The sequence below is a fragment of the Microcaecilia unicolor genome, chromosome 11, assembly GCF_901765095.1.
Source record: "Microcaecilia unicolor chromosome 11, aMicUni1.1, whole genome shotgun sequence".
Classification (NCBI taxonomy): Eukaryota; Metazoa; Chordata; class Amphibia; order Gymnophiona; family Siphonopidae; genus Microcaecilia; species Microcaecilia unicolor.
In genome coordinates, this window is record NC_044041.1 from 143,015,502 (window position 1) to 143,042,063 (window position 26,562).

The following is a 26,562-nucleotide window of genomic DNA, read 5'->3' on the forward strand; positions in this document are numbered from 1 at the left end:
TAGCGGCACGGAAACTGGGACTTTAAAAGGATAAAAAGGGCGCCAAAGAGAGAATGCCGACATAAAACCTATGACGTCGGCTTGGGACGTACAATAAAAGTTAAAACAGTAAAAAAGGTATAGAAGTATAAAAAGACCTCTCCGCTGTTTCTTCACCTGCAGATTTCCCATCCAGCATATCTCCACAGATCTCCTGCATCACTTTAAGCAGTCTGCATAGGAACTCCTCGGATCCTTACATTATTACGTCTGGATCTATTCTCCAGATCCTCCATCTTATCTGTAATAACCAGGTTTTGTTCTAATTTGTCCGCATGCTCTATAAGCTCCTGCACTGAATCATGTTGCTCTCAAGACATTTTTTGTTTCATTTACACATGCACCAGGGTCTGCTATTTCTCACTGCAACTCAGCCACATAACCCTTAATCTTATTTCAGAGCGCACCTAACTCATTTCTGCAAACTACTTATGCAGATCTTTCTGGCTCTCTAGGTCAGGTCCCTCAGTCGCACTACCATCCTCTGAATTGCTGTACCTCCAGTTCTTGCTTTTATTTTGCTATTCTGCCACCATGCCCATCACACAAACCATACTGGTCTTCCTGCTCTTGAAGCTGAAGTAGATCAGTCTGTTTCCTTTTCACTGCGATTACACTGAGAGAAACACCCAATTTTAGCTGCTCAGTCCTGCACACCACTTTTCAGGTGAGAATCACCACTTACACTATACAGGGAGTAGAGAAGAGAAAGCTTACATAAGTACATAAGTAATGCCACCCTGGGAAAAGACCAGGGGTCCATCGAGCCCAGCATCCTGTCCACGACAGCGGCCAATCCAGACCAAGGGCACCTGGCAAGCTTCCCAAACGTACAAACATTCTATACATGTTATTCCTGGAATTGTGGATTTTTCCCAAGTCCATTTAGTAGTGGTTTATGGACTTGTCCTTTAGGAAACCGTCTAACCCCTTTTTAAACTCTGCTAAGCTAACCGCCTTCACCACGTTCTCCGGCAACGAATTCCAGAGTTTAGTTATGCGTTGGGTGAAGAAACATTTTCTCTGATTTGTTTTAAATTTACTATGCTGTAGTTTCATCGCATGCCCCCTAGTCCTAGTATTTTTGAAAAGCGTGAACAGACGCTTCATTCCACTCATTATTTTATATACCTCTATCATGTCTCCCCTCAGCCATCTCTTCTCCAAGCTGACAAGCCCTAGCCTCCTTACTCTTTCTTCATAGGGAAGTCATCCCATCCCCGCTATCATTTTAGTCGCCCTTCGCGGCACCTTTTCCAATTCTACTATATCTTTCTTGAGATGCGGCGACCAGAATTGAACACAATACTCAAGGTGCGGTCGCACCATGGAGCGATACAACGGCATTATAACATCCTCACACCTGTTTTCAATACCTTTCCTAATAATACCCAACATTCTATTCGCTTTCCTAGCCGCAGCAGCACACTGAGCAGAAGGTTTCAGTGTATTATCGACGACACCCAGATCCATTTCTTGGTCCGTAACTCCTAACATGGAACCTTGCATGACGTAGCTATGATTTGGGTTCTTTTTTCCCACATGCATCACCTTGCACTTGCTCACATTAAACGTCATCTGCCATTTAGCCGCCCAGTCTCCCAGTCTCGTAAGGTCCTTCTGTAATTTTTCACAATCCTGTCGTGAGTTAACGACTTTGAATAACTTTGTGTCATCAGCAAATTTAATTACCTCGCTAGTTACTCCCATCTCTAAATCATTTATAAATATATTAAAAAGCAGCGGTCCTAGCACAGACCCCTGAGGAACCCCACTAACTACCCTTCTCCATTGTGAATACTGCCCATTTAACCCCACTCTCTGTTTCCTATCCTTCAACCAGTTTTTAATCCACAATAGGACATTTCCTCCTATCCCATGACCCTCCAATTTCCTCTGTAGCCTTTCATGAGGTACCTTGTCAAATGCCTTTTGAAAACCCAGATACACAATATCAACCGGCTCCCCTTTGTCCACATGTTTGTCCTTCAAAGAATTGAAGTAAATTGGTCAGGCAAGATTTCCCCACACAAAAGCTTACTATTAAATATACCACTATAAATACCCCAAACCACACCCTCCCTGTCTCGGACAGCCTGAAACTTCTGGGAATTACAATTGATCGAAATCTCACACTAGAAAATCACGCGAAAAATGTAACAAAGAAAATGTTCCACGCAATGTGGAAACTCAGAAGAGTAAAACCTTTCTTCCCAAGGGAAAAATTCGGCAGCCTGGTGCAATCTATGGTGTTAAGCCATCTGGACTACTGCAATTCCATCTAAGCCGGATAGAAAATACAGGTCATTAAGAGACTCCAAATTTCCCAGAACACTGCATCCAGACTCATATTTAGAAAAGCGAAATACGAAAGCGCCACACCCCTCAGAGAAAAACTGTACTGGCTCCCACTAAAAGAACAAATTATATTCAAAACCTGTACCCTGGTTCATAAAATCATTCATGATGAGGCCCCGATTTATATGTCAGATCTCATAGACTTACTAGCCAAGAACACAACAAGATCATCACGCACATTCCTGAACCTCTATTACCCCAGTTGCAAAGGACCTAAATATAAATCAATATATGCGTCTAGCTTCTCCTACATCAGCACGCAACTATGGAATGCACTACCAAAGGCCATCAAAACAACGCATAACTTGGTAACCTTCTGGAAATTACTAAAGACTAACCTGTTCAAAAAGACTTATCATAATGATCCTTCATATGTGACCTGATATCAAAACCCGACCAGACCAAGTTATCTGAACTCTTTTTTTTACCTGTTTACCTAAATCACCTTGTCACCAATGAATGTTATGCATCACCTTTGATCTCTAATGCCTGAAATGAACTATATATCTACTTACTTATAACTTATTTTTATCATTTTCTGTACTTCAAATATAATAATACTTTGTATTTCTCATTCCGGAAATGGTGATCGCCATTACGGCATAGTGTGAACCACATTGAGCCTGCAAATAGGTGGGAAAATGTGGGATACAAATGCAACAAATAAATAGGAGTTGGAGCCGCAGCTTCATGCTGCCATCAGGTCTGATGACATCACATCCTCCTATATTCATTTTTTCATCTATTACTCTATAGTGCACAGTGCATTGAGCTCATACATCTCTTTCTTCTCTCATTAATTGAGCCATCAAACATCCTTCTCTGTGGCTTACTCCAATCCTATACTTTTAGAGTCAGTCTTCATTACTGTTGTTCATGACTTGTCATGTAATCATGGCTTTTCTTAAATCATGACTTCTACATTTTAAATAATTCTCTTGAAATATGACAGTGCCTTACTGTCCTATTATTAAGGCTTTACTAGAGGGCCTGGGAGTACAGAATACAAGCCTTTTGGGGAAATATATACAGTTTGAAAAGAAACAGACTCAGGTAAAGGGATGAATACCTCTTAACCTTCTGTTCTCCCTCTTCTTCCCTCCGTTAGCTTTCATAACCTGGGAATCCAGTGTGTACGGAAAAAAGAGATTGAGGAAGCCGTGGAGAAGAAGCTGAAGCTGGGAATTGATCCATTTAATGGTAAGCATAAAAAGGAAAGACAGATTTCTGTATTGCAAAATTAGAGATGCACTGAACTTGGAAAGGAGACATGGTTGCTTGCTACTCTAGCATTTGAGTGCATGACACTGTGTGCTATGATACTGTTGGATGGTATGTGTATGAGACACCTTTCTAACACCATAAGAGGGCTTTTTGGCAAAATGAGACTAGAATGGTACTGAAGACAGTAACCATGCTACCAATTCCAAGGACAGGCATGGCTTTTCCCTATTTCTATCTCAATAGCAGACTATGGACGTTTCCTCCAGGAACTTGTCCAAACCTTTTTTTTTTAAGCCTAGATATGCTAACTGCTGTTACCTCATCCTCTGGTAATGAGTTCCAGAGCTTAACTATTTGTTGAGTGAAAAAATATTTCATCCCATTCATTTTAAAAGTATTACCATGTAACTTCATTAAGTGTCCCCTAGTCTTATTACTTGTCTAAAGAATAAACAATCAATTCACATTTACCTGTTGTACACCACTCAGGATTTTGTAGATCTCTATCATATCCCCCCTCAGCCATCTCATCATTTTCATTGCCTTTCTTTGAACCTTTTCTAATTCCGCTATATCTTTTTTGAGATATTGCGACCAGAATTGCACACAATACTCAAGTGAGGTTGCACCATGGAGCAATACAGAGGCATTATAATATTCTTAGTATTATTTTCTATCCCTTTCCTAATAATTCCTAGTATTCTGTTTACTTTTTTAACAGTGTTAAATTTGTTTTCTCTCAATGATTGTAGAGAAATGGTCTATTCTCAGTATCAACTCTTCGTCCTAGACAGTCCATTTTTCAGTTTGGTCATAGCATACTGAATATTCTAAGTGGATTACCGAGTGATTTGCATTATGTACTTGACAGTGGTCATCAGTGGCCTAGCTAGGTGGGGCACAGGGGGAGCGGTCGCTCCCCCAATGGATTTCTAAAAATAAAGGCGCCTATGCGCATGCACTGCTGCTGCCTTCCCGCGTGGAATCCGGTGCTAACCAACAGAATTCATGCGCCAGATCGTGAGTGATGCCTTTCCCGACGACGGACCCAACTCCAACTTTGAGCAGCCAGCACTGTGGGGCAGAAGACTGCAGAGCCAGAGCCAGGCCCAGGGGTCTTCCTCCTCAGGCCCAGGGTGGGGTCATCCGTCCCCCTCGGGCACAGTGCCGGTCGGCGTGGTGTTTGGCACCGGCGTACCAATGCAGACTTCACTGACTCCTCTGAGCCCAGCTGTTTGACGCTCGGACGCGTCGTGTGGAGCCTCTCTCAGCCTCAGCTTCAGCTGAGCTCTTCTTGATTCTGTGTGGGGTAAGGGACCGCGATGCACTGTGCTGGCTGGCTGGCTGACTGTGTGTGTGTGGGCTAGGGTGGACTCGGGGAGGGGAATTGATGGTGGCAGCAGAGAGAGAGAGGGGATGGTGCTGGACTCAGGGAGGGGGGTTGTAGACAAGGAGGCTAGCCTCACCCATTCTCCTGTTTCGTCTATCTAGCCTTTTGACCCAAAAACTGATTAGAAGTAAGGGACTGCCTATGCATGGTCCATCCTAAAACGTTTAAGCTGTTCCAGTTGGATAGGCAGTGCCTTAAAAGGTGGAGGACAAAATATTTTTTATTTTAGTTTCACTTATTTGACATAATTTATTTGAAAGCTTCCCATATGTAGATATAAATATCATGAAATGACAATTGAGTATCACTAAAATAGCTTAAAAAATTATTGTAGCTGGTAGAAACAGCACTAATAAACTCTATTTTGTGCTAATTTTTATACACTGTTCAATATTTTATTTTCAAATTTGTTTATTAGTTTTCACATAATATGACATAACATACATTTCCCCTTAATCACCAATATTCAGTGAGCAAAGAAATCTGCTGAACAACTACACACTAAACTATAACATTAGTCAAACTCCTTGCCGTTATTGAGTCTTAACATTTCCAACTATCATGAAAACTCACTATGGCCTAAGCTAATTACATCAACTTAATTATCTGAATGAAATCGTTTCCAGCTCCTATCTAACCCTCCCCCCTATTCCCCCACCTCCCGCCCCTTCCACCCTCCTTAAGGGATTAACCATTCTGACTGATAATTGTTACATGTCCGTACAGCTAATTTACATATTCAGGATGCGCCCTCTGCCTCCCGAGGGGATGGTCTGCCAGAATGGGGTCCAAATCTTGTAAAAGTGTTTTTCTGTAAATCTCCGATCTCCGGTATATTCCGCCATTCTGTTTTCAAACCTCATATAATCTATCATCAAGCCCCGCCACTGTTGTAGCATAGGTGGTTTATTTGTAATCCACTCGGTAAGTATTATCTTTTTGGCTGTCATTATAGCTCTGTGGGTGAAACCTTTGAATCTGCTGGGACCAGGGGCGCCACCAAAACGGGTCTCCCAACAACATTTGAGGACCCTTCTTCCAGGTTACACACCCCACATCCTTGAGGTTGACTGTGTGATTGAAGTCCAGAATTTTGATGGTAGGGCATGTCCAAAACATATGCCCAAGTGTCGCTCCTTGTGCCCCACACTTGGGCAATCTCCGTCTGGAGAAACTCCCATGTGAAACGCCCTCCTCGGAGGGATATGGGTCCGCGTGACAAACTTGTACTCCATTTCACTATATGAAATCATCTTGGAGGAGTTGTGGATCGAATAAATATACTCCTGTAATGATTGTGGTGGCAAACTTGTTCCCAAGTCCCTGTTCCATTTCTGAGACAAAGATTCATAGTCTAGCTGTGCTGTCATATCTCTTAAGTGACGATGATGCATTGTCAATGGTACTCTACCCTGAGATTGCAGGGAATAAGCTGACGAGAGTTCCTCCTGCACATCTTCTGTAAGACACTCCCAGTCAAGTTTTTCACATAGTGTTTTAATTGCCAGTAGTGGAAGCGGTCTATGGGTTTTAGGGAGAACTTGAGCTGGAGTTCTTCAAATGTTCTCATTGTCCCCTCCTCAGTCAAAACCTGATGGAGGTATACCAGCCCACTTCGCCTCCAGTTGCGAAACCTTCCATACAGAGTTCCAGGGGGAAAGTTTGGGTTATCACATATTGCTAAGAAAGGGGTGACACTTCCGGAGAAATGATGAAACCTGCAGACCCACCACCACACTGCTCGTGCTGTAGTAAATATATGGGACTGACTCAAGACAGGAGGTATTTGTCCCATATGCAATAAGCAACTAAAATGAACTCCTTGCATTAGGGAGGTCTCCAGAGGTGTGTCAGAGAATTCTGAAGTAGATCTATACCAGTCATAGACTTGACGCATGCCGCTGGCTATTGTGAGATATCTCATACTCAGTAAGCCCAAGCCTCCAAACTCCCAAGGTATTTGCAATGTCGAGATTGGGAGTCTTGCTTTCCGGCCTCTCCACAGGAACCTTTGTACAAATTTGTTAAGACGCTTTTCATCCTCTGGTTTTAAGAAAAGTGGTAAAGTCTGGAACACGTACATCCATTTGAGAGCTATCATCATGTTGTAGGCAACAATCCTTCCCATTAACGACAAAGGGTAATTCTCCCACAATTGAAGCTTTGTTCGTGTTATCTCAAGTAAGGGTTCAACATTCTCCTGGTATAGTCGAGCCAGATTCTGTGGTATGTTTGTACCCAAATATCTTATCTTGTCCTCCACTCTTGTCAGGGAGCAGTCCCCCCCTGACTGGCCCTGGCTAGGGTACACCTCCATAGCCAATGACTTCTTGTTGTTTAGGGTGAACCCCGAAAGCCGGCCAAACTCCTTAACTAGTTGTAATGTCCAGTCTAGGGAATCTGAAGGATGGGTAGTCACGATCATCAAATCATCTGCAAATGCTAGGGCTTTGATAACTTCTCCCCCAACCTTCACCCCAGGAATTTCTTTTGCATTTCTCAATACCCGAAGCAAGGGCTCCAAAGACAGGATGAACAGGGCCGGGGGTAGCCTTGCCTGGTGCCTCTAGTGATCGCAAAGGGTTGTGCTCTTATCCCATTCACTAGCACTGAGGCTGTTGGATTTGCATATAGTGTGGCTATGGCTCTGTATACCCATCCCCCTATGCCCATGTGCCTTAAGACCGTAAACAAGTACTTCCACCCTACTTGATTAAATGCTTTTTCGGCGTCTAATGAAAAAATGGAGGTCGGGGTTTCTGTCAGCTGTCCCATTGACATGGCCAGCAACAATCTACGAACATTTCTGGCCGCTTGTCTGGTCCTAACAAATCCTACTTGTTCCTCTCCCACTACCCTTGGCAATATTTGGGCCAGACGATTAGCAAGGACCTTGGCTATGATCTTTATGTCTACGTTAATGAGTGAAATGGGTCTGTAAGCGTCTGCCTGAAGATCTGGCTTTCCAGGTTTTTTTTATCAGTGAGATTAATGCTGTGTTTGCATATCGTGGAAAGTGGCCCATACTAACCACCTGTTCATAATAAGCAATGATCATGGGATAAAATGAGGGGGGCAAAGATCTGTAGAATTCCCCTGTAAATCCGTCTGGACCTGGGGCTGATCCTGTGGGCAAGGACTTTATTACCTCCTGTATTTCCTTTGCGTTAAGGGGCACCTCCAAACTCTATAGCTCCTCGTCGGTCAATTTTGGGAGTCCTGCTTTTTCTAAGTATTTTGTAATTTGCGCTTTATCTGGTTCACTAGGTGATTTATATAAGGTGGAGAAAAATTGTGTTAAAATCTTGGCTATTTCTTCACTCTTATTTTGTATATTTCCCTTTTGGTCTCGGAGCGCTACTATCGGGGAGCGAGGCCCCCACGCTTTGACTAAGTGCGCTAGCATCTTGCCAGACCTGTTTCCAAATCTACGGAATTTATGCTGCTTAGAAGCTAGATATCTCTGCCCGCATTCATGCAATAAAGCATTGAGAGTCACTTGTATGGCTCTCAGTTGTTCCCTTGCCTCAGCTGACAGACATTTAATATACTGTAGTTTAGCTTGCCTGAGACTTTTCTCTAGCCTTACTATTGCTATTGTTTGTTTTTTATTCCTTGCATGAACAAAGGCAATAACCTCGCCTCGCAAGACTGCTTTGGCTGCGCTCCAAAGCAAATCTGGCTGGTCCAAATGCGCTCTATTATTATGAAGATAGTCTTCCCATCTCTGTCTTATGAATTCTTGAAATTCTCTATTTTGGGAAAGGTAGCATGGGTATCGCCAAGTTCGTGCCTGCTGATAAAAATTCGGTATCTCAATATCTAACCACACCAGGGAATGGTCCAATATCTCCTCCGGGCCTATCTCGGAGGACAGCACCCAGGGAAATGCTTGTTGGGCTATAAAAATATAATCTAATCTAGAATACATGCCGTGGGCCCTAGACAGATGTGTAAAGTTACGCTCCCCGGGGTGCAAGCAACGCCATGTATCTACTAAGTTAAGAGATCGTTGGAAGGATGAGAGCGCATGTGCTCGGGGCCCCCCTCTCGTGGCCACCCTCGGGTTGGAACAATCTTCTCTGGGGTCCACGACTAAATTGAAATCTCCCATCACTAAAAGATATGCTGACTTATAATGAAGGCACATCTGTACTAGGCTCGAATAAAATTTTGCATCATATACATTAGGTCCATACACCCCCAGTACTAGAAAATCCCTTTGCTGGACCCATAATCGCACCAATACATATCTTCCCTGTGGATCTGCTTTTACTAGTTCTGATTTTGTGGCCATCCCCTTAAGAATCAACACAGCCGAGTAAGGGGGTCACGTGATGCTGTAAGCAACGGTGGACGTGGGTCTCATCGTTAGCTCCGGAGTTCGCTCCTAACCTAACTTTTGCGACGACTTATATTCCCCCAAGAGCCGAAATAAGCAGTGGTAAAGGCATAGGAGTGCATGGACAAATTTCTAATACAAGCAGGGATGTCGGCAGCTGCAAAAACCTCTAAAAGAAAAGAGGATAGACTCCGAGGAGCGGAAAACAAAATGGCGCCGACATCGCCGTCTGCTTCACCGCCTCAGAAGCCCTCGGACTCGCTAGTGTTGGAGCTCACGGAGGCGGTAGTACATGCGCTAGACTCGCGCTTCACCCAACTAGCGGAGCAGATCGCTGGGATTACGGCAATTACCTCGGAGTTGTCCCGCCGCGCTGGTGAACTAGAAACGCGGGTGTCGGAGGTAGAAGACGTCCAGAACAGCCATGCGGAAAGCATTGTGAAACTGGAAAAAGCGACTAAAGAATATCAAGAAAAACTGGATGAATTAGAAAATCGTGCTAGAAGGGAAAATCTGAGATTTGTAGGGTTTCCTGAAACATTGGCTGATAATGAAATAAAAAATACATTAGAAATATGGTTACAAGCACGGTTTCCAGAAGCTACTGAAGGAAATGATATTCATTTGGACAGAGCACATAGAATAGGCCAGAAGCAAACGAGGGACGCTAGGCCAAGAGTGATTATTGCCAAATTCCATCGATATGCACAGAAAGCAGCAGTACTTAGATTGTACAAAAGCAATAAAGAAGAAGCAAAATTTGAAGGCAGTGCCATAAAAATATTTCAAGATTATTCAGCCACAGTGGCGGCGCGACGCCGAACATTTACGCCGGCCTGCTCTAGACTAGTGGAAAAGAAACAAAGATTTATGCTTCAATATCCTGCGCTTCTGAGGATACAAACGAGTAATGGGTGGAAATCTTTTGAAACAGCTGAGGCTGCCATGAGCTGGATAAACACTGCAGAAGAAAGAACATGACTTCTCTGCTTGATATTTGAAAGTGACCAACAGTATTAAGGAAACTGCAACAAGCAAAAGATAACATTTTGAATTGTGTTAGTAGTAAAGGACAAAAAGTTTTACCTATCAGATAAGTATAATTACCATGTTAATTGTTGGAAGATTTGTTAAAGTTAAAGGGAATATAAGAGAATCTAGTAAGTATCTTTGAGGAGGGGGTTGGGCTCCGGGAGCATCAAGCGGACCCGTGTGTAAGATAATAAACACGCTAGAAAAGGTACAACAAGATGGGGGGGATAATACGATAGGGGGAGGGTTAGAAAGAAGAGGGGGATGGGAGGGACAATTTAAGCCAAGATCCATGAGGTACCATATAAGATATCGACTCCAACATAAAGTGGAAGTCAGGTTGGAAGGTGAAGGGTCCAGGCTGGGGGACCCGGAGCCTTGGAAATGGTTAAAACTTTGGCTTTACTCATATATTTACAAAGGCAGTGGCTAGGCCAACAAATGTACGCCTGGTGTCCTGGAATGTGTCGGGGATAACCTCTCCAATAAAAAGATCTAAGATCTTGGCCCACCTAAAGAAACATAAAGCAACAATAGCATGTTTACAAGAAACTAAGCTCTCTGATTCGGAGCATCAAAAATTGAAACAACAATGGGTGGGAGATTGTTATTACTCATCTGCAGATGGCCGTAGAGGAGGCGTAGCCATACTTATAAAAAGAGGCATCCCCGGCATATCCAGGATGGTAGAAAAAGATAAAGAAGGAAGATACATATTGGTACACTTGAATTATTTAGGGTATGAATATTATATCTGTGGAATATATGGGCCAAATACAAGAGATCCAAAATTTTTACATACCTTGGTACAATTAGGTCTCAAATATGACAATGCCCCATGGATACTAATGGGTGATTTTAATCAAGTTCTAGATCCTAACATGGATCGATCAGTGGCGATGGCCTGGGGAGCGATGCGAAGGGGCAAGGGAATGGATTACTTATGTAAAATGTTAGAATTAGTGGACCCCTGGCGCCTTTTGCACCCGACGCAACGAGATTACACACATCTTTCCAAAGTACACAGGTCCTGGTCGCGGATAGATTATATACTGGTAACCAACACATTATTCCCAGCAGTACTTGAAGCGGAGGTGGGTCCGATGGCAATATCGGACCACACGTTAATTTGGGTGGAGCTGGCAATGGGACCTCCAGTGGAACAATATAGACGCTGGAGATTCCCGGCTTATTTATCAAACAATCCTGATTTTCGAGCATTCTTAGAGAAGAAATGGGAATTATATGCAGAGATGAATAAGCAGCACCAGGATACACCGGGACTATTTTGGGAAGCTTCAAAGGCGGTTATTCGGGGAGATATCATTAGCTATGTGACGGGTAGAAATAAAAGAATAGCGCAAGGAATAATACAATTAGAACGCCAATATCTACGCTCCAAAAGAAATCATCAAAGTAATCCAACTAAGGCACACTATGAACAAATGATGGCTGATTTGGCAGGACTAAACACACTAATTCATGAAAGGACACAAAAAATTTTGACACATAGACGATTCCAATATTATAAATTTGGGAATAGAAGTGGAAAACTATTAGCAAGACTAACAAAGGTATGGGCTGGGCAGACTTTCATTCATACATTAAAATCTATAGATGGTACCAGAAAGCATAAGCCAACAGAAATATTACAGTTATTTCAAGACTACTTCTCTGGGGTATATAAGGCAGAGCCAGAGGTGGAAAATACAGTGATACAAGATTATTTGGAGGATTCAGGGATGCCGCAGTTAACGCCAGAGATGACAACCCAGCTGAATGCCCCGCTAAGTTTACAGGAAGTGGAAAAAGTAATTGTAACTCTTTCGGGGGGAACGAGCCCAGGGATTGATGGGTTCTCAACAGAATATTATAAAATGATGGCCCATAGAATACTGATACCATTAACAGAATATTTTGAGGAGGCAATAGAGCAAGGAAGATTATTTCCAAAAACGAATGACGCGCTTATAACCCTGCTACCTAAACCAGGGAAATCGCAGGAAGACTTAGAAGCATATAGGCCAATATCCCTATTGAATGTAGACCTTAAAATATTAGCTAAGGTACTAGCAGATCGTTTAGCACAACATCTCCCACACATTGTAGCTGATCATCAAGTAGGCTTCGTGAGGGGGCGACATCCAGGTCTTAATGTCCGCAGGGCGTTATTGGCATTGGCACACAGTAAGGCCTCAGGAGAACCATTATTATTGACAAGTTTGGATGCAGCCAAGGCTTTTGACAAAGTGAGATGGGGATATTTGTTTGAAGTGTTAAAATATATGGGCATAAGCGGATGGTATTTTAGAGCAGTGTCTACTCTTTATGCAGAACCAACAGCACATATACTGGCGAATGGTATGGTATCACCGGCGTTCCCAGTACAAAGGGGCACAAGGCAGGGATGTCCCCTGTCACCTTTGCTCTTTTTGTTGTATATTGAACCTTTTTTGAGAACGGTGGGGAGGAATGCCGAGATTGCGGGGGGTGATGATCCCTGGGTTGCCAATTAAAATATTAGCTTTCGCTGATGACATCTTGCTTACACTGACGGACCCGCAGAATTCCTTATCTAATCTTTTAGAAGCAGTGGAAGAATTTAGTTATATTTCTGGTTTTATACTAAATAAACAAAAATCAGTAGCATTACCGACCAAACAGGAAATAAAAACAAGGTGGGTGGGGCCATTCCCATTACAATGGAGCATGGAAAAAATTAAATATTTGGGAGTTTATCTTTCCCCCCATCTAGATAACGTACATAAAATCAATTTAGAGCCGCTGTGGGAGATGACAAAAACAACCTTATTGATGTGGCAAAAGCTTGCCTTATCACTCTTCGGTAGAATTGCCATTTATAACATGATTATAGTACCGAAATGGATGTATGTGGTACAAGTGTTGTCGTTATTCATAACCCGTAAAGAGGAACTAGATCTTTATAAACTACTCAAACAATTTTTATGGAATGGGAAACGAGCTCGAGTCAATATGCAACAAACGTATTTGACGAGGGCCAAAGGAGGCTTGGGAGCACTTAATATCAAATGGATATCAGTAGCGGGATGCATGTGACACATAGCAGATTGGCTTAGAGGTACATCATATTTCACATTCCCAGAAGCAGAGTGTAGGATGCTTAAAGAAGTACACTTTAGTTATTGGTTACATGTGGGACTTAGCAAAGTAACAATACAAAAATACATCAAACCATTGTTTCTCCCACTTCAGAAAACATGGACATGGCTAAGTAGACTCCTTGGTCTTAATGCGAAAGTCTCACCCTTTCTGCCGATTGGAGGTAACATAGATTTCCCAGTGGGGAGCTCTTCTTTAACATTTTGTAAATGGAGGGAGGCGGGTATTTTCTTTTTGTTCCAAGTTCTGCGGCGGGATGGAACGTTAAAATCTCAAGAGGAAATGCAGGGCTGCCAAGGGATGGAGATAAGAGATTTTCTGGCATATGAACAATTAAATCATTATATTCGGTCTCTCCCGGGGTCATCGCTACAAATCAAAGTGCAAGAACAAATAACAGAGGTCTATGATCTAGAGGCCCAGAAATCAGTACCACTGAAATATTATCACTTGCAGATACGAGAAGCTATGCCTATGGTACATTACACAAAACTGACACAGATGTGGGAAAAGGAACTGGGTTGTAGCATAGGGAGTACTGTAATACAGACCTGTTTACAGTTATGTTATAAACAGTTTGGGTCTGTTGAAATAAGGGAAATGCAATATAAATTTTTGATGAGACTTTATATATCACCGCACAGAGCATTTAAAGCAACATTGAGACCACAGGATGACTGCCCAAAATGTGAGAGGCAAGGAGCACATCTAGGACATATGTTTTGGTACTGCCCACCAGTATTGAGATTTTGGTTTCAAATGTGTACACATGTGTCAAGGATGTGGATGATTCATTGGAAGAGTCACCCACGGCTATTATTTGAAGAATTCACAAATCACGGGTCCAGCAAAGTCGGTTTCCGACATTTTCAGAGGCGATCAGTGATGATGGGTAAAAAGACAATTCTTAAATTGTGGTTGCAAAAAGAAAAGCCATCTGTCCAACTTTGGAGAGCAAACATGATTTCGCTCAGTGCAATGGAAAGAAAAGAGGCATCGGATTTAGAGTCATCAAAAGGTGAACAATATCTTCAATGCTGGATGCCCTTTTTGAACACATTAACTGCACGGGCACGTAGTAGAGTACTTAATGGATAATAATTACTGAATAGAAGCTTGGCACGAGGGGGGGAGGGGGGGAAAAGGGGGGGGGGAAAAATGACATAAAAACTGAATGATGATAGTTAGAAATGAAGAGTTTTATTGTATTATGATTAGTGGAATTGCATGTTATGAGGTAATCTGCATCATGTTGGATGTTGTCTTATATTCTTTTTCTTTCTGTCATCAATAAATATATATAATAAAAAATAAAAAAAAAAAGAATCAACACAGCCACCCCAGCTCTGCAGTCTCCTGAAGATGCAGTGTGTACCTCTCCCACCCACTGTCTCTTTAGCTTGTTATGTTCTTCGATGGTGAGTCTAGTCTCCTGAAGGCAGCCTATGTCTGTTTTGTGCCTTTTAAGGCTCGCTAATATCTTTGCCCATTTTATCGGCGTGGAAATACCACCCACGTTCCATGAGGTAAACCGTACAGTCCTAATGACGTGATGTTCTATGGGTGTCTGCCTGCTGGCTATGCCTACAATTAAGCCTTCCCGGGCGCCCAGCCTCACCCCGGAAAATAATGGTGCCTGTACTGTTCCAACCCCCTGCTATCCTTAATGGGGACATCCATATGTTTCTGTGTATATTGGACATGATTTGTGGTCTTCCCTCCTTTTTATTCCTTATAGCTTCCTGATAGCTGAATCTAATCCCTCTGCCCTCCCCTACCCCCCCCCCTCCCTGACCTATCTCTTTCCCTACAGCCTCCAATCTACCCCGCTTCTATGTGTGGGGTAGAGGGATCAATGATGTGGGGCTCCCCCTCCCCCGCCAATTTTGATGATATAGTGTGTCCAGTACCTCCAATATAATATCCTTTGAGTTGTTCTCACTCTGGAGCTTCGCGCAGCCATCATGGCTCTTGTTTCAATGTAAGAATGTCCTTTGGATTTGCGATATTTAGGTTTTCAGCCATCCATGTTTGTGCTTCCTTAGGGGTTTGGAAAGCGTTCCATTTGCCCTGGTAATGTATCCGCAGCATGGCCGGGTAAGTCAGCATGAATTTATGGTTAGTGTCCACGAGAGATTGGCACACCGCCCCATAGACCCGCCGCCTTTCTTGTAGGGCAAAAGAGTAATCTTGAAAGATTTTGATTGGGGAGCCATCATAGTTCAGAGTGCCTCGCTTTAGTCGTGCGCCTCGTAAGATTTCCACTTTGTGGACGAAGTTGTGTACTTTAATCATAACTGCTCTAGGCCTATGATCACTGTTTATTTTCCGTCCCACGCAACGCGCGCTCCAGACAAAGTGCTCCGATGCTGTCAGAGAGGGCAAACTGTTTGAAGCCACTTTTCCATTATAGAGGGTAGAGAGCTGTCAGATACCATTTCTGGAATTCCAATGATGCGGAGATTGCCCCTTCTGGAATGATTTTCGAGGTCGTCAAGTAAGTGAGATTGTTTTGCTACTGTGCGTCGCAACTCCTCAAGCTCCGTTGTTGTGCCTGCCTGCTCATCTTTTATGGTGGAAACTCTTTGCTCTAACTCTCCCGTTCGCCTGGTCGTGTCCGCTAACAGATTCTCCACCGCCTTCAGCTGCTGGAAAGCTGCTGCAATTGCGGGTCTAAAGCTATCGTCACAGCCTCCGTTATTTGGTGGAGTTGCGACGGGGTAAACAGCGTTGCCGGCTCTTCGGGTGCTGGGCTTGTCGCCATCTTGAGTTCCATGCCGCGGGGCTTTTCCGCCTCTTTTTTCGTTGTTTTCGGTGGCATCTTAGTATCTAACCGAGTTACAAAAGGGTCCATGCACCCGCTGGTCCCTCTCTGCAGGATCTTCGGTTGTGGAGGTTTATTCTGCGGTCTTTAGCTGGCGGGAAGGAGGGTTCGGCCTAAGAGAGGAGCTTTCCTACCTCCGCTCCCTTCAGCACATCACGTGATCCGGCCTACACTGTTCAATATAATACAGTTGGCCAAATTTCAGTGAGGATATCCTGTTTCCTGATGGATTCAACTTTATGTTAACTATTGTAATCTGCTTTGGGAAGCCTGGTGTTAGAAAGATGGAAAGCGGGAAGAGAAGTGGATGATGGCAGACCGGTGGAGGAGGAGCAAGAGAGAGTAAGAGAAGGGGAGAGATGCAGCTACACAAACCCTGATGGCTTGGTTCCTTACTGGAATGTGTACACTTCTGGTGTGCAGTGTGCTGTCTATACAACCTGGAAGGCACATGGCATTGGGAATTTGTGTAGCCATGCCTCCTGGCACAATAAGGAGGAAAGGGGGAGAGAGGGGACAGGGAATTGCTGGACCATAGGGGTGGAGGGAACAAATAGAGGGGATAGGGAACTGCTAGACCATAGGGGTGGAGGAGAGAGAAGGGTTGAGGGGTCAAGGAGATGCTGGGCTACAAGGGTATAAGAAGGGAGAGGGAGGGGAGATATTGGCATGGTGGAACAATGTGGGCAGAAACAATGAAGGTTCTCAAGGAGAGATGAGTGAGAGGAGGATGGTAAGTACAGAGGGTAAAATTGTACAATGGAGAGTGGATGAAAAAAAAGGTTAGGGAAGGAGTGAGACAGAAGAGGTAGGGGTGAGAGGAGAAAATGGAAAGTTGATAGGTACTAACTAGTTAGTGAAATATAGGTGGAGGACTGAAAAGATAAAACCTGAGGGGAGAGATAGAAAACAGAGAATGAGGAAATGTGTCAGAGACAGATATAGTGAGGGAATGGAAGAAGATAAGAAGGAAATGGAGAAAGGACAAATGGACCGCACCCACTGGAAAGACAGCAGAAGACAGACAGAAAAAATAAAATACCCAGACAACAAAGGTAGAAAAAAGTGTTTTATTTTGAATTTATTTGGTGGAATATGTTAGTTTTGGGAAATGTGCATCACAGATGTCTTCTGTAATTTTTTTTTTTTCAGTACAAGAAAAAATACATTTGTGTTTTCAATTCTCCTATGTTATGCAACATGCCTAGTTTGAATTCTTGGGGTTCCAAATGCAATTTTTATCTTTATATTTCTGAAGTGATCCCTTGTTCTGTATTTGGTATGTGACCAAGGTGTGGTATTGTGTGGGCAAGTAGTTTCCGCGTAGAACTCTTTAGCAGTCGCACTTGTTCTGTTTTACCAGTAGTAAATGTGTTGGTGTTGTAGGACTTCGTGTAGTATTTGTAGTGCAGGTATATTGGTGCTCTAGGACCCAGTGTAATATTTATAGTACTAGCTTTTCATAGGTGAATATGGTGTGGTACGTTTTCCGTATAGGTTTTAGTGTCTTTAGTGTGTTATTGGTGTTATTTCATAAACTGTCTGACTGTATTTGAAAGTAGGCTCTAGGGCAAGGGCTGCCTTTGGTGACCCTTGTTAACAAAAATAAAAATGCTCAGGACTAATGGGCTCCACATCCTGTAGAGTCACCACACAAACAAAACCCCATCTGATTTAAACAAAGTTTTTGCTAGTGGAACGAGCGTTCCTGAAGAGATGGTCACAATTTGAATAATTTTACTTGTAGTTAAGAAGACATGCTGCCTTCTCTGGCTGGTCTTGGGACCTCTGCTACCTCCCGTCTCCTGATGTAACTTCCAGGTTCCTTGTAGGTGGGATGCAGCAGAAGCAGCCTGTGTTAATTATTGCCGGCCACAGTCACTGCACCTAAGCGACAATACCAGCACTGGCGCCCGTCCGACACTGACTAGCGCCTAATTTACAAAAGTTTGCTCCCCCTGATGTCAAAACCTGGCTACGCCTATGGTGGTCATGTGACATTAGCAGTAGCTTCTAGATCACTAGCTTATTTTAGTTAGACTGGCAGAGATTGGTCTCTCCCACACTGTACTGGCCTGCTTTTATGCAAAATTGTTCTTTTGTTGTCAGGACATTGGTCTCTTACTATTATTATTATCCTTCACCCTATTCATAAGAATATAAGTGTTGCCATACTGGGACAGGCCAAAGGTCCATCAAGCCCAGTATCCTGTTTCCAGCAGTGATCAATATAGTTTACAAGTTCCTGGCAAGATCCCAAAAGAGTAAAACAGATTTTATGCTGCTTTTCCTAGAAATAAGCAGTGGCTTATCCTAGAAATAAGCAGTGAATTTTCTCAAGTCCATCTTAATAATGGCTTATGGACTTTTCTTTTAGGAAATTATGCAAACCTTTTTTAAACCCTTATAAGCTAAGTATTTTTACCACACTCTCTGGTAGTTAATTCCAGAGTTTAATTACATGTTGAGTGTAGAAATATTTTCTCAAGTTTGTTTTAAATTTACTACTTAGTAGCTTCATTGTGTGCCCCCTAGTCCTTGTATTTTTGGAAAAAGTAAACAGATTCCCGTTCCACTCCATTCAGTATTTTATAGATTTCAGTCATATCTCCCCTCAGCCTTCTCTTCTCCAAGCTGAAGAGCCCTAGCCTCTTTAGCCTTTCCTCATAGGGAAGTTGTCCCATTCTTTTTATTATTTTCTTCACCTTTCTCTGTACCTTTTCTAATACTGCTATATCTTTTTTTTAATGCATAAATCACAAGTAACTATATACTCCAATAATATAATCTTTATTCATTATAATCTTCATAATGTTATTTTAAAACTTTTTAACATGACTTCCGGTTGGGCTATGGAGGAGTGAGGACGCGTGGACACGCTGCTCCGAAGCGCCCGACAGAGCCGCTGTTCAGAATCAGCTGATATTCCCCCTGAAATGATCCAATTCTCACCTTAGCGCAAAGTACAGAGCGAGAGTGGCAGAGAGGTAACGGATTCAAGGGGTATGGCGTCCAAAGTGATGAAAAAAGACAGCTGTGAGAAAGGGCGCGGAGCGGAGGCCAAGATGGTGGATAAGAGCCAACCGCCATCTCCGACTCCGAGCTCGCAATGGGCGGCGGATATAATAAGAGAAGTGTCGGAGGCAGTGGAACAGTCGGTAGACTGTAAATTTAAAAAAATATTGGACAAATTAGATGGCATGGAGGAGCGCTATACAACAATGGTGACAGAGCTGAGAGAAATACAACAACGAGTTAGCAGTGTAGAAGACGAGGTGCAGAAACTAACAGGGGATGCCCCAGCATTGCAAAACCGAATAACAGAGCTGGAGGAAAAGTTGGAGGACATTGAAAACCGCTCAAGGCGGAACAACATACGATTGGTGGGTCTTGTGGAATCCCTGGGAGATAGAGATCTACGAAGCTTCCTTGAAAAATGGATACCGGAGGCAGCAGAGCTCCCGGAATTGGTGGGGGAGCTCCGTGTTGAGAGAGCACATAGAGTGGGGCCACGACGGCCGGGAGAATCCCGACCAAGAGTGACAATCCTTAAAGTTCTAAATGATGCCCATAAACTACAGATATTGCAGGCGCTCCGAGGCGGCAAACATTTGCGGTACCAAAATAATAAAGTCCTCTGCTTCCAGGACTATTCAACCAAGGTAGCAGCGGCGCGGAAGGCGTTCGTGCCCGCATGTTCTACACTGTTCGCTAAAAAGATTCGCTTCAGCCTCTTGTTCCCAGCGAAACTGAAAGTTATGGAGCATGATAAGGTGCACATCTTTGAGAGGGTGGAAGACGCTAACGCATACCTGGAGGCATTGGCAAAAAGGGGAGCAGAGCCTGAATGAACGGTTGGGGCCGCAGACATGCAGCAAGGCGACAGGTGTTAAGGCTGAAGTTTGGCGCAAGGACCCACCAGAAAATGGCAGCATTTGCTAGGTGCTGCAGTTAGGGGATCAATTTAAAATGTTAAAGTTTGTTCGAAGTTGTTATTTTCCAATTTGATTTCTTGCTTGGAATTTTGAGAAGAGGGCGTTTTCACGCTGAGGGTGGACTGAGATGACGACAACCACTCATATTTGGATACAATAGCATAACTAGAAGTGGCTAATGCATACAGTAAAGAAGGACTCTTTGGTATTTGTAAAGCTACACGTCATAGGGTGGATGCCAGTTGCTCAGGGAAAATAGGAGCAATCATGAACGTAGAGCCAAGCATCTAAGTGAACGTGACAGCGCTGCAGCTGCGGCCAGGCAGAAAATGATATGTGGTATCGGGAGAGGATGGCAATTAATTTAGATAGTGGACCGTCTGTTTGAAACAATTGTTAATTGCTGCAGACCAAAGGGAAGCTGCACACGTGTCAGGTCTGCTTGTAGCTGATGCTATCCTGACCCACTAGAGTCGAAAGAGTTGAGCCAACACAGATGGGAGCGATTATAGCAGACGCTTCACTTTGGATAAAGAGAACCAACTAGATTGAGCATGAAGTACTACACACCTGGAGAGGAGATGAAAGAGAAGATTGTCATACACTTACTGACTCTCTGCAAGTATATTATACTGTCTGGACTGTAAAAAAGGGGAGAGATACCCGATCAGGTTCATAAGGATATGTGTGGTGGGACTTGTGAGAAAGAGTTGAGTGGATCACGTTCTAAATAAAAGCTGGTGAGAGGGTTTGGATAAATGTGTTTTAAAAAGACCGAAGAGTGGGCTGGAAGAGAGGGGGAGGAGGGGATAGTTAGGAGGGAGGAATTAACAGGCAGGTGATAGGAAGATGGAGAGCTTTTGGTGCTCTCTTTCAAGGGAGCGCGGGCTCTTCATAAAAGGGTATTCTGGGAAGGGAAGGAGGGGAGGAGTTTGAGGAATGAAGACTAGGGAGATTTAACCTGCTCATTTTTATTGGGGGAGACGGGGGATAGAAACGGCAAGTAAGGAATTGGGTAGGGCGGCTTCAGGTCCAAAATGGAAGAGTTCCGGATATACACCGGACAAGTGATGGGATGTGGGGGCAGGGAAGGGAGAGGGAGGAGGGGGGAGATCTGTGGTTATTGGGGTGTTTTTTTTTTTTTGGGGGGGGGGGGGGGGGGGGGGGGGGGGGGGGTTACTATTATTTATATGCTGGCTTCGCGCGTGGAGGATTCAATGGCCAAGAGGGAGGGTACCTAAGGGCTGGGAGGTACGCTCTCCAAACAGTAATAAGCAGACTACATTGAGATATGCGCTGACTTGGAGTGCTGGGGCACGTTAAATTGCTGTCTTGGAACGTGGGGGGGGGGTCTCATCGCCCGTAAAGAGGAAAAAATTCTACAGGCTTTGCAGCGCCATGCAGCGAATATAGCGTTTCTCCAAGAAACACACCTGACCTCCAGTGAACATGATAAATTCAAGCAGGGCTGGGTGGAGACAGTGATTGGCGCTCCAGCCCAAAAAAAGAAGGCAGGCGTGTTGATTTTATTCAGAAAGGGGCTACAGTTAACTATCAAATCGATTAAGAGGAGTGCAGTGGGTAGATATATATTGGTAGATGTCGTGTTAGGAGGGATACCCTATATTTTTTGTAATATCTATGCACCCAACGTCTATGATAAGAAATTCTACAAAGAGATTGTGGCACTGCTGACTCCATATCAGAGGAGCAATGTGGTGCTTGGGGGTGACTTCAATATGGTTTATGACCCATTAGTGAATAAGACAAGTCAGGGGAGTTTGGGGTATCGCCATTACATGAGGGGACTGCCATTTTTGTGCGCTACGCTTGATTTGATAGATGCGTGGAGGGTGTTACATCCGGGTAGCAGAGACTACACACACTTGTCTCGGGCCCACTCTTCCCTCTCCAGGATTGACTACATATTAGTCTCGAAACCTCTCTTCTCTAAAACTGTGGAGGCGGAGATCGGGCCAGGTGAAATATCAGGCCACTCCCCAATATGGGTGACATGGGAAGAGGTCGGAGACAGGAGAGGGCAAGGGGGGTGGACATTCCCATTTGAACTTTATCGGGATGTAAAATTTCAAGAATTCTTGCAGGAGAAGTGGAGAGATTATGAGTATTATAACAGAGAACATATAGAACAACATGGGTTATATTGGGAAACAGCAAAGGCGGTTCTGAGAGGTGAGATCATCGCATACAGGGCATGGAAAAGGAAACAGAGGGACAAAGAGATATTACGCTTGGAAAGGGAGGTTCGAGCACACCGGATGAAGTATGGGGCTGCCCGGACACCAGAACAGAAGTTAGCATATTTGGAGGCTCAGAGGTAATTAAATGAACTCTTACAGGAGAGGGCACAGAAATCTATCATGTATTATAAACACCAATTGTTCATGTATGGGAATAAGGCGGGGAGCTTGCTGGGCCGGTTAGCCAAGGGGAAAAGAGGTACAACCCGAATCCTACAAGTAAAGAGCCAAGATGGGAAAGTACTTAGATTGGAGCAGGAGATAGTGGAAAGCTTCCGGCAGTATTATGCGGGTCTGTACAGGAAGGATGCGGACATAGTGTCCGACAGTGCTTTGTTTTTAGATAATGTTGATCTCCCAAAGCTGTCGGAGTCACAGAAAGAATATCTCAATGCCCCTATTGAGGAGGGGGAATTAATTCTAGCGTTCCAACAGAGTGACATCCATAAGGCACCAGGGCCAGATGGATACAACATGGCTTTTTACAAATTGTTACAAGAACAGGTGACTCCACCTTTGCTGAACCTATTCAATTCTATGGCGGCTTCAGGGTTGGCCCCAGAGACTTTTAATATGGCTAAAATGATCGTGCTGTTGAAACCGGGTAAAGACCCGGAAGAAATGGGTTCCTATAGACCAATATCACTGTTAAATTGTGATGTTAAACTTTACGCAAAAATTTTAGCAAACCGGTTGGCACGAGTGCTCCCAGACCTGGTGGCGGCACCACAAGTGGGGTTTGTAAGGGGCAGATCAGTGGTAAGTAATGTGAGGCTCTTATTGCCTCGTTAGAGAGAGTGGAGGAGCAGAGACAGCCTTCTCTGCTTGTTAGTTTTGACGCAGAGAAGGCTTTTGATCGGGTGGTATGGCAGTTCCTGTTTGCAGTAATGCAGAGAATTGGTGTGGAGGGTTTTTTCCGAAGTGCAGTGGGAGCCCTTTATTCGAGCCCTCAGACTTTCCTGTGGATTAATGGTGAAAGGTCGCAGACGTTTCAGATAAGGAGAGGAGTGAGGCAGGGGACCTTTCTCCATTATTGTTTGTTCTGACGCTGGATCCCTTGATAAGGGAAATTGAGTCGCATCCGGAGATAGTTGGAGTAGCATGGGGTAAGGTGGGATTTAAGATATCCGCATTCGCGGATGACATTTTGGTACATCTTACTGACCCCAGGAAATCTCTAGACGCCTTGTTAGAATTGTTCAGAGAATATGGGGATTTCGCATGATTCCAAATCAATTTTTCAAAATCCCTGGCATTAACCGAGTGGGGGGTGGGATTCCCATTAAAGTGGGCTACAGACAACTTCAAATATCTGGGGGTACAAGTGTCCATGAAAACGACAGCTTTTTACAATCTCAATTTCACTAGGCTATTGGACAATATGCGACATAGGTTGCAAAAATGGGCAGTATTACCGCTTTCGTTACACGGGAGGGTCCAGCTGTTCCATATGGCAGAATTCCCCAGGTGGTTATACATTCTACAGGTGCTACCACTGAGATTGCGAAACAAAGATCTTAAGCAATTCTATCAGCATTTAAGAAAGTTCATTTGGGGGGGGGGGAGCCCAAATTATCACTGAAAGTATTAGTAGGTTCGTGGAAAGAGGGAGGTATAGGTCTCCCAGATATAAAAAAATATAATCAAGCTTGTCTGTTAAGACATTTGGGAGACTGGCTGCTTGAGAAACAAGATTTTACGCCACGGCAGCTGGAACAGGCCTTCTTTGCGCCATATCACTTACATTATCTACTTCACGGCCCACGGAGTTCGGTGCCAAAAAAATTTAAGAGCAGTCTGTTGTTGGGTCCAATGAGGGCGGTCTGGAGGGACTTAAACAGGTATTGGGGTTTGGAAGCGGACACATCCGATATCTTGCCACTGCAAGGCAACCCATCATTTTCACCTGGGTCAGACAATAAGATATTTCGACGATGGGCATCTATGGGAATAATCAGATTGGAACATGTATTGGGGACAGAAGGGGGCCTACTAAGCCTGGGGGCGCTGGGGGTAGGCATCACTGCTAGTCATGAGTTTGCATATCAGCAACTAGCTCATTATGTCCGATCACTAAATATGGAACACCTGAATAATGGACATGGGAGGAAAGTAAGAGAGTTTTACAAGGCGAGCCCAGGAACGCGGCTCTCAATATCGAGCCTGCACAAGCTACTAGGGGAGCTGGGCCCGCAGAAACCTACCGCCGTAATCACTGCACGATGGGCACGGGACATGCAGAGACCCAATTTAGCTTTAGATTACACAAAGTTGGTGTCCTGTATACCTGAGATTTCAGTGAACGCCTGTCTAAGGGAATGTCAGTTTCGTATATTATACAGAGCTTACAGGACTAGACAACAGGTGTTCAAAATGGGAGGGGTGTCGGACCCGCTTTGCGCCAAGTGTCAGCAGAAGGACGGCACTCTCTATCATTGCCTCTGGGAGTGCCCTGTTATACAAAGGTATTGGAAAATGATTATACAGTACTTGGAGGGCTTAGTTAAATCACGAATTAATTACACGCCTTTGGGGATTTTATTTGATAAATATGAACTTTTTGTTTTCCAGCGGGGGGGGCCCACGACAGTTGATACGCAAGGCCTGCTTGATGGGGAAAAAAGTGATCATGCATGGGTGGTTGAGCGTGGCCCCACCAGACTTCTGGCACTGGAGGAACAGATTCCACGAGCTATTGTTGCATGAGCGCAGGGCGGTGGGACCCTCCCAAAAGAAAAGAACACGTTTCCTGGAGATTTGGGGTCCTTACGTTCAGTCCTTGTCTCCGCACGCGCGAAGTTTGGTATTAAATGGTTTATAATAGGGGTTTTTTTTTCCTTCTTTCTCTCTCTGATGGGACCCCTTGCCGCAAGGATACCGTGGCAGGGGATTATTGGTTTGTGGGGCATAATTGAACGGAAAGTGTGGTTAAATAGGAGAGACTGGGAATGCAATCTAAGCCAATGTACTCTTTGGTGTTGCTAAAGGATGGGGGGATGCGGAGGGGGGAGGAAAAGGGAACATTAACCATGAAAGTGGCAAGCAACAAAACGAACATGTTTAGTTTTCTGCTTGGGATGGGAGACGGACAACGGGTGGGCTGGGGGGTGAGAGGAGGGTGGGGAGGGGGGACATAAAACCAAAAAACTCATTGTTCTGTTAATTTGTATTTGATTGATGTGAACAAGTCTTTAAACCATATCTGTTATTAATACAAAAAAAAACTTTTTAACACATTTATTCAACATTCATCCCTTATAATCTAAAAAACATTCACTCAACTCTCTCAAAAATGCACACAATTAAGCTTTATACTATATCAATTATTTATTTTCAACATCCTTCCATATATAGATAACACTCGTTCCTATCAATATCAAGGGAACAATGCTTGATATACCTTCCCTATATCAGACTAATATAAATAATCCAAAATGTAACTCAAATTATATTCTTACAACCTTCAAATATAATACATCTGTCCCTTAATACTTTGTCTTAGATTTTCCCTTTTGGAACTGTACAAATCCATAGCTGAAGTGCCAACTGTATGTTGCTCTGCTTATTTCACTGTGTGCTTCTCCATGTATTCAGTTTAAAAGTACATCAAATCCATTTCACAACTTTATCAGCTGCTTCTTCCTTGCTGTGAATTACCAGCTGCTCCTCGCTTACTTTGTCATGTATTCATTGCTGTAAATAACCTGACACAGCTCTGTATTTCGCCCTAAGGTGGCATGAGGGGCTTAACTGTACTAATATATTAATATAAAGGAAGAAATGAAATAATGTGTGTATCTCCTCCCCTCATTAAAATCAACTACTAAACACATCTTACCTTAAATATTACTTCACTTATTCACGGACATACCACCAGGGTTTCAATCCCAAGATAGACAGAGCAATGAGAGCTATATCTTTTTTGAGATGCGGTGACCAGAATTGCATGCAGTTAATGAGGTACACCATGGAGCAATTCAAAGGTATTATAATTCTTTTTTGTTTTCCATTCCTTT

The 26,562-nt window shown here is 43.7% G+C and overlaps 1 protein-coding gene across 5 annotated transcripts in view; it reads left to right on the top strand.

Annotated features, from left to right (window-relative positions):
* RELB (RELB proto-oncogene, NF-kB subunit) overlaps positions 1-26,562 on the top strand; it is a 321,053-nt gene that overhangs the window by 166,481 nt on the left and 128,010 nt on the right. For all 5 annotated transcript variants that reach the window (XR_003943711.1, XM_030217493.1, XM_030217497.1 and 2 more), the window contains one exon: positions 3,506-3,597. Coding sequence is in view for 4 of the 5 variants with exons in the window: in XM_030217493.1 (XP_030073353.1) it covers positions 3,506-3,597 (92 nt within the window). In the remaining variant the exon portion in view is untranslated. The remainder of the gene's footprint in view (positions 1-3,505; positions 3,598-26,562) is intronic.